The sequence below is a fragment of the Cucurbita pepo genome, chromosome LG17 (assembly GCF_002806865.2).
Source record: "Cucurbita pepo subsp. pepo cultivar mu-cu-16 chromosome LG17, ASM280686v2, whole genome shotgun sequence".
NCBI lineage: Eukaryota > Viridiplantae > Streptophyta > Magnoliopsida > Cucurbitales > Cucurbitaceae > Cucurbita > Cucurbita pepo.
In genome coordinates, this window is record NC_036654.1 from 587,273 (window position 1) to 596,264 (window position 8,992).

Here is an 8,992-nt window from a genome sequence, read left to right on the forward strand (position 1 = left end):
TTTTTTTTTTTTTTTTTTTTTTTTTTTTTTTTTTTTTTTTTTTTTTTTTTTAATAAATAGAAAATCGAATATTAAAAATTTGGGAAAGCCTTGGTGGGCAAGATCATACTAACGAACCCACGCGAGCGGCTGGCGAAGAAGAACGACCAAGGAAACAAACCCTGGCCCACCACCACCACCCCTTGCAACGTGGCAACTTTACAAAAGATCACACAGGATCCATCTCCACGTGGCACTAGATAAACGGAGTTACAAGTCTATCAAAATGCGCACGACCGCAGCATATCCGACTTTAAAAAATTAAGTAATAAAACAGAAAACAGAGTGATTAAAGGGGGCGCATAAGATTGACTCGTGCGACTAAAATTGCCGCTTAATTGTCGCGATCAGTCGGAATTATTAGGTTAAATAATCGCGATTTGTACAGGCTTTTGTCGGGTGTAGCCGAGTCAGAAAATCAGAGCATGCTGGCCTGGACGTCGAGCTTGGCTTTGAATCGCCGATTTGCCCACAAGCTGTTTTATTTTATGCTACACATACACGACAGCCAATTAATAACTTATTAGGGAATAAATTAAAGGTAAGTTTTATTTTTTGTATTCAAATACTTTGACATATCGATATATGTTGCTCGTACTTTTAACAAAGTCGATACACATCGAACCACAAATAAGCTCGTGGGCTACCAATCAATTAGACAAAGACAATAAACACGCATATTCTTAAGCACGATCGAGATTTTTGATGCATGCTACTAGAAAAAAAAATCCATGTAAGCGTATCGTTGGGTCCACCTAGATTTTCGTCTCATATCCTACGCTAAACAATGTTTAAACATCGATGTGATGTTTATCTAACACACTTCAGCACTCAAGCGTTTTCTCAACAAGGGTGTTAAAAAAATTCCATTAATTCAACTCAATCCCGAGTTGAGTTACATTCAAATAAATAAAAATTTTATAAGTTGAATTGAAGTGAGATGAATTCCCCAAAAATTAGTTAAAATTGAATCGAATAATCTTATTGTTAATATATATATATATTATATTTTTTAATTATTTAATTTTAAAAAAAATTAAAGATTTTTAAAATATATTAAATATATAAAAATAAATAAACAAAATTCAATATTTTTTTTTAAAGAATTTAAATAAATGACTAATTGTTTAATAAAATTTATTTAATTACAAAAAAAAATGGACAATTTAATAATTAAATTAAACTTAAATATGTGTAATTGCCATGATTACCCCCAAGGAATTGCTTGGTTATTCGTGGTTATCGATTAGCTGTTATTTATTATTATTTAATTGAAAAGATTATTGATTTGCTATTATTTACTCGAAATCTTCTTACTTTTTTAATTTGACCATTTATTTTATATATTTAAAAAAACCCCATTAAATATTATTCAAATTAAAAAATAATAATAATAATAATAATAAAAAAAGCTTTTTCTTACGCATTGTATTGGAGGAGGGTCAGGCTGAGAACAGGGCATTTATTCATATAAGAAATAATCCGTACAGTTTTTCACTCCGACCAGATTTTAAAGTGGGGAACCTAATGAATGCAGGATTAAACAACTGGAACCACGAGGGCTCAGGGCTCGCTCAGATCCACCCCGCCCATTCAATCAAATCTACGCCTTTAAATTTTAACTTCGACTTAGCTTCTTAAATCAACCGTTTAGATTGTTAGCTAAAACTACTCGATCTAAATACATGCTTAAGCTCACTACTAAGCCTATCGTTTGTAGATATTATTTGTTTTGATCCATTACGTATCGTTTGTCAGCCTCACAATTTTAAAACGCGTCTAGTAGAAAAAGATTTCACACTCTTATAAGAAATGTTCCGTTCCTCTCTCAAATCAATGTGAGATCTTGCTGTTACAAGAATACGGCTCTGATACCAACTGACACAATATCTACTACTCAAAAGTGTAAATAGATATGATATCTACCATTCAAAATTGTAAATAGATATGAAAATATTATTACTCAACGTAAAAAATGAGAAATAGAATTGAGATCCAAAATTAATCTTATTGATATTCTCAACATTTAAATAGGATATAAGATACGGTAGAATATAAACTAACTAAATCTTGAGAATAAAATAAAATATATTACAAATCAAATCATAAATGAATTATGATTCTAAGATATATTGTATAAGTAATATATTCTCTGAATATTAACTGATTATGAATATTTTGATTAATTCAAACTAACAATAAGTGGCACTAAATTTTGAGACCGCAACCACTGTACCTACTGGTAGCTTGTACGAGTGAAGACTATTTTTAGGTATATTATTTTTGCTTTATCGACATTTCCGTGTATCTCCTACGACATGGGCACGTTTTGTACTCGTTGTTTCTAAAAGTGAAAATTATGTCCACGGATTTTTTTTATTTTTTATTATTATATAGCGTTTTTTCCCTTTCTCGAATATAAGATTGCTCGGAGTTGAGAAAGAGATTATTAAAAAAAAAAAAATGAAACTTAAAATATTTTATTATTAAATAGGGTTTTTTCACTTTCTCGAATATTTAATTGAAGATTTGAACTGTATTTGTGCATATTTTATTTCATTAAAAAATAAACAAAGAACAAAAAAGAAAAAAAAAAGAAAAAAAAAAAGAGAGGAATTTCCATTTGTGGGGGGAAGGGAAGATTCTATATACGACAAAATGATACACGTGGGTCCCACTCTGTTTCCCACATTCTCTCCCTCTCTTTTCCTTCCAAAGAATGCCATCCTTCTCCAAGCTGTAGAATACAAACAGAGCCATGGTACTAGATAATCTCAGCCCTTAATTTCATCTCGATCATAGCCATTCCCTAACGGATGGTTAAGATTCCTCCGATGTTCAAAGTTTGCTCTACACTCAGCCGTATATAAATGCCTTCCATTCACTGCCCTTCCTCATTCTCATTCCCTCGCTTTTGTTTCGCCAAATTCCAAAACGTAAAAACCAAACGGACCAACAGTCTTTGCTCCATTTTCCTTCCAATTATCGCCTCCAGAATTCACGTTTTCGGTTTTTTTTTCTCGTCGATTTGGTTGAATCAATGCGATTTCTTGTTTGAAGTTCGGAAATCGGCTGCAGAATTGAATCGGTTTTTGCGATTAAGTTTCTGTTCATCTGAATGCTCGAGTTCTTGGTGAGTAAGGTTTTTCACTGGATGAATTAGTTTTCAATTTCTATTACTGTTGTTCTTTGAACTTGCTACTGTTTCGGCATTTTTTTTTTGCTTTACGTAGTTTGAAATTTTGAACTGTTTAACTGTATTGGTCATTGCTCTGTTTTTTTGACGGGAAAGCTGATTGAAAAGAAAACGGAACTTAGGTTAGATTCTGATTGCTATTCGTTAGGTGTCTTTATTATTACGATCTCTGGTTTTTCTTCTGATCTCCGGAAGCAACGAAAACAGTTAGACTCGTTTTTTCAAAATCATTCTCTTCCTTAAGCAGCGGAAACAGTGGATCCGAGTTATAAAATCCAGATTTCTGAGACTAAGACTTCGAAATTAATGTTGTGCTTCATTTTGCAGCTTATGCTCGAAGCATCAAATGCGAGTTTGAAACTGAAGTGAACTTGATAAGCAGGATTTCGACTTGCTATGGCGTCTGAAATGATTGTCGAATCAGGCTCGTCGATAATAAATTTTGGGATGGAGTTAGTCGCGGATCATACTTCGGTGGTTTCTTTAAACTTATTTGTAGCTCTTCTTTGTGGTTGCATTGTCGTTGGTCATTTGTTAGAGGAAAACCGATGGATCAACGAGTCCATTACAGCCCTTGTCATTGTGAGCTTATAATGTTCCGATTCTTCATTAACTAAGTATTCATGTGAAATGAAATCGATAATTTAAAGGTGTTGAAATTGTGGCAGGGGTTGTGTACCGGCATCATCATATTGCTAACAACTAGAGGGAAAAGTTCGCATTTATTTTTGTTCAATGAAGAGCTTTTCTTTATCTATCTCCTTCCGCCTATCATTTTCAATGCCGGGTGAGTACGGAGTTCACTTTCCTCCAAATGGTTCGGTTTTATGATTTAATCATATGTTGTACTGTCATCATCTTCATGATGTTTTGAATTGAACTCTCATTTTCGCTTTCATGGTTCTTCTGTGAGTTCATTAGCTGTGGCTTAGGTCTTCAGTATTATTGTGTTCGTGAATTAGGGGTTAGAGAAGCAAACTTTTTAATCATGTCGTTTGTTTGTTGAAGTTATCAAGTGCATGATTAAGTTGGTTTGCTCATGTCATAGAACATTTAAGGAAGCGTTTTAAACAAACTCATAATCTAAGCAATCTGATATTTTTGAACAACAATTTTAGTGATCATCATATTGCCCTCTCTTAACTAAGCAAACATGACAAGCTTTTCTTTTCCTCAGTTTCCAGGTCAAGAAGAAGCAGTTTTTCCGCAACATCATGACCATAGTGCTTTTTGGTGCTTTTGGCACTCTCATATCCTTCTGTATTATATCATTAGGTACAATCTATACCTGTATATAGTTTTATTTTCTTAAACCTTACATGTGTTTAAAGGTTTAATTGTAGTAATATGCGAAGTATGCTTAGAAGATGCACTTGAGGAAAGGAAAACGTTAATCAAGAAACTAAATAAACATAAGGTGTTAAATTCGAGTAAACTTAAGGGGTTTGCTCTGTTATCTAAGGTCCACTATCTCTGAGTAATGCCTATCCAGAAGTAGTGTGTTTGAAACTTCGAGTGGGCTTACTGAGCAAAATCCTTGATGTCTCCAATGTCTGAGCCTTGAAAAAAAAATTTAGGGTTCTTCTAGTTTTTGGTCTGCCTATGTCGCATAATGGCCTCAAATACTAATGATTGTTTCCTTTCCTCTACTGATCAGGCGCTTTGCACTTCTTCCAGAAAATGAATATTGGTTCTCTTGATCTTGGAGATTATCTTGGTATGCTCAAAGTAGTTTTACTTTTGTGTAAATTTAGTTCTACAATGCTAATATTAATTTATTTGTCCGATTTTCGCCCGTTTGGTCAGCTATTGGAGCTATTTTTTCTGCAACAGACTCTGTTTGTACCTTACAGGTTAGAAACTCTTCAGTTGGATTCTTTTTTTTTTTTTTTTTCCTTCATCTTAACAACCTACAAATAGGTATCTAGGTGGAACTTTTGTCGTAGAATGAACAGAAAATGAATTGATATTAGTCCGATCTAATTCATTATTAAAGATCAATCTTGAACCATACAGATTTTTCTTTTTTCTGATATACGAAGTATTGGATTTCACTCATTAAGTTTTTTCATTTTCTGTTTGTTGCTGCAGGTTCTTAATCAGGATGAGACCCCTCTCCTGTATAGCCTGGTTTTTGGGGAGGGTGTTGTAAATGATGCCACTTCTGTTGTGCTATTCAATGCAATCCAGAACTTTGATCTGTCTCACATGAATTCAAGCATCATTCTGCAATTCATTGGGAACTTTTTGTATCTGTTCATTGCAAGTACCGTGCTGGGAATTTTAGTAAGTCTCTCCAACTCTATTGATTTTATCAATTCTCTTTGTAGTTGTCCTTAAAATCAGAACATAATCCTAATAATCTGCAGGTTGGCCTCCTTAGTGCATACATAATTAAGAAGCTCTACTTTGGCAGGTTGGTTGATCTCTTCCATTTGGTCTATTATTTTAAGTTTTTTTTCTAACTTTTTTGTGATGCTATGATTTATATATATATTTCTCTTATTCAGGCATTCTACTGATCGTGAAGTTGCTCTTATGATACTCATGGCGTACTTTTCTTATATGCTAGCTGAAGTAAGTCGCTTCAACTTCTGTCATATTTTTTTTCTTTCTTTGATTTTATTTTCCTCTCTATGGTAGTTGAATTAAGTAGATTTTTATTGCAGCTCTTCTATTTAAGTGCAATTCTCACCGTATTCTTTTGCGGTATTGTTATGTCTCACTATACATGGCATAACGTAACTGAAAGTTCCAGAGTTACTACAAAGTAAGTCAACAAGATTTCATTCATTCATTCATTTTTTTGGCAGTTTTGTCGTGTTTAATTTACGCAGCTCTGACGTTTCAATTCTTGTTGCACATTACTGCAGGCATGCTTTCGCCACTCTTTCTTTTGTTGCTGAGATCTTTATCTTTCTTTACGTTGGCATGGATGCTCTTGATATCGAGAAGTGGAGATTTGTTAGCCACAGGTACTCATAATTTCATATCGGCTAATAATAAATTAGCCCACTGACCAAGCTTAAAATTTAAAATGTTCCCATTGCATGCAACTTTGACGTGTGATTTATGTTGTTCTAAGTTAGCCAATGTTAGTCCAATAAATATGTCGCATCATGTTTGGTTCATATTGATATGGACTAAAATTAGGAGTCGACTTAAATAAAACTAAATTTGTAACTTGTATTGTTTGTTAAATCATTACATTTTTTATTTTTTTGTTTTGAAAACTAAGCTTAAAACACTACTCTAGCTGTTTCCTAAACCGGACAACAGTAGAAGCCCTAAAGAGGAAAGGGGCTGGAGCATTCGACGCTTTTTAAATGCAAAGATTTTTTTCTTTATTATTTGTCAAAATCCAAGGAAGAAGTTTCGAATATGAATCGGATGGTGTGAGTGCATTAGACGTTTGAAAGACTATATAAAACTTAAATCTTTCATCCCAGTTTTGAAATAGGTTGTCTGTGTCGAGAATCCTATTATTGTTTTTTTGGTTCTTTTCCCAGCCAATCTCCTGCGTGGGAAGGGTCAAGCTTGGAGACATTATCTGCAACTTTTTGTTTTGTTTTTTTAACATGACTTCAGTCTTTTGTTATATTAAACTCCATTCCTTCCCTTTTCTTTTATTCCTATTAGTCCGGGGAAATCAATTGGGGTGAGCTCAATACTGTTGGGACTGGTTCTGGTTGGAAGAGCAGCCTTCGTTTTTCCATTATCCTCCTTGTCCAATCTGACCAAGAAGTCCTCGCATGAAAAACTCAACTTGGAACAACAAGTAAGCCATTTTTGTCGGCCTGTGTGTTTTATCTGTCTTGCTCATTACTGAGCCAACTTATTTTTCTTTTGACAGGTCACTATTTGGTGGGCTGGTCTCATGCGTGGTGCCGTTTCAATGGCACTTGCATATAATCAGGTTTGCCGAAGGACCTACCAAAATTGAAATTTTCGTTTGATTTTAGTTTCATAAATTTTTACAAATACTCATTTTTTCAGTTTTATTTTGGTCGTTTGGTCTATGAAATTTCAAAATATCTCTTTTAATCCATAAATTTGTGTTAAAAATAACTATCTTGGTAGTTAAAATTTTGCTACCAAACACATATATGAAAATTTGAAATTCAACTCTTTTTTTTTTTTTTTTTTTTTTTTTTNTTTATTTTTAAACTATTTTATTATTTTTAATTAATAATATTAAATAATGTGGGTGCTAGGATCATGCCAACCTAATTTAGGTAATTTGTTACAACATTTAGGTGTTTCCATCACTAATTTGATTTGAGAAAGAAAAAACCATTTGTCATTTGTAATTTTGATATGGTTGTGACCTGGCGTAACGTACCTTTTGAACTATAATTTTCAACTTTTATTCCTTTTTGTCATTTTAAAGAAATTTGTTAATGTTTTTTTCCTTTTTATTTTTATGACTTCTAAACAAAATTATTGTGTTTATTTCCTTTTGCTTGGGTGAACAATAATGAAGTGGGGCAATATGCAAGGGTGTTTAAGTCATTGTACACTGTTTATATGCAGTTCACCAGGTCAGGCCACACCCATTTACCAGGCAATGCAATCATGATCACCAGTACCATCACAGTTGTTCTTTCCAGCACAGTGGTGAGTCACCCATCATCTAACTCTCTTTATCTCTAAATATTATAATCAAATTTTATATCTAAATATAATACTATAATTTTGATATGCATGAGATTTCAGTTTTTATAGATACAAAAAAAAATAATAATAAATTAAATTAATACTTTCTTTTCACTCTTTAAATAAGAGTTGATCATATTGCTAGTATTTATAGATATATATATATATATGAGATATCAATTAATTAATAGAATCTTCGGATTGACTAATATATGAACATTGAGAAATCTTTTAATTTTGATAGAACTGACGAGTATTTGGTGTTAGGTTGAATGATGGAGGAAAAAGATATGGTAGAAATTTAAAGAATAAACCTTTGTTTTTGATACCATGTTAGGTTGAATGACATGATAACCTATAGGTCAGAACCTCATCTATTTATAGGTGTGTATAATAAAAATTATATTGTAAATCATAAATTTGGTAACAAACTAATAAATCACTCAATACAGATCTATTATACTTTTAACATTTTCAACTATAATTTTTTGTTTTTTTGTTTTTTTTGTTTTGTTCCAGTTTTTTGGAATGATGACAAAACCCCTGATAGGGATTCTGCTACCCCAACCAAAATACACAATGAGCATGCTGTCTTCGGAACCCTCATCCCCAAAATCCTTCACAGTCCCACTCCTCACCAACGACGACCCAAACAGCCATTCCCAATCCCAATCCCATTCCCATTCCCCTCTGGGGCTGTTCCTGCGAATCCCGGCCCATACGGTTCACCATTATTGGCGGAGATTCGACGACGCCTTCATGCGTCCTGTTTTTGGAGGGAGGGGCTTTGTGCCCTTCGTCCCTGGCTCCCCGACCGAAGACCCCAACCAACAATGGCAAACTGAAGGACCACTTGAAGCCGCCGTTGATGACAACAAAACCATTCTTATACAGACTCGATGGTAAAATAGAAGAAGAAACAAAGGTAACAACTTAATTACTATTACAACATTGATCATTCTTTCTTTTTTTTTCCTTTTTACTTTTTCATTTCTTTCCACACTTCTGTGTTTTGGCTTGGGGTTTGAGGGATTTTGCTTTTTGTGGTTGAATTCAGGTTGGTTTGAAAGAGAGATGATAAAGGGAAAAAAAAAAAAAGTT

The 8,992-nt window shown here is 33.4% G+C and overlaps 1 protein-coding gene across 1 annotated transcript; it reads left to right on the forward strand.

Annotated features, from left to right (window-relative positions):
- Positions 1–2,961: 2,961 nt before the first annotated feature.
- On the forward strand, positions 2,962–8,962 carry LOC111779063 (sodium/hydrogen exchanger 2-like). The gene is made up of 15 exons (XM_023659121.1): positions 2,962–3,172; positions 3,563–3,817; positions 3,904–4,022; positions 4,413–4,510; positions 4,893–4,952; positions 5,042–5,088; positions 5,327–5,521; positions 5,605–5,651; positions 5,746–5,812; positions 5,905–6,005; positions 6,109–6,210; positions 6,875–7,013; positions 7,089–7,151; positions 7,769–7,852; positions 8,411–8,962. The coding sequence occupies exons 2-15, from the start codon at positions 3,632–3,634 to the stop codon at positions 8,795–8,797; spliced, it is 1,695 nt and encodes a 564-aa protein (XP_023514889.1). The 5' UTR covers positions 2,962–3,172; positions 3,563–3,631; the 3' UTR covers positions 8,798–8,962.
- The last annotated feature ends 30 nt before the right edge of the window (positions 8,963–8,992 follow it).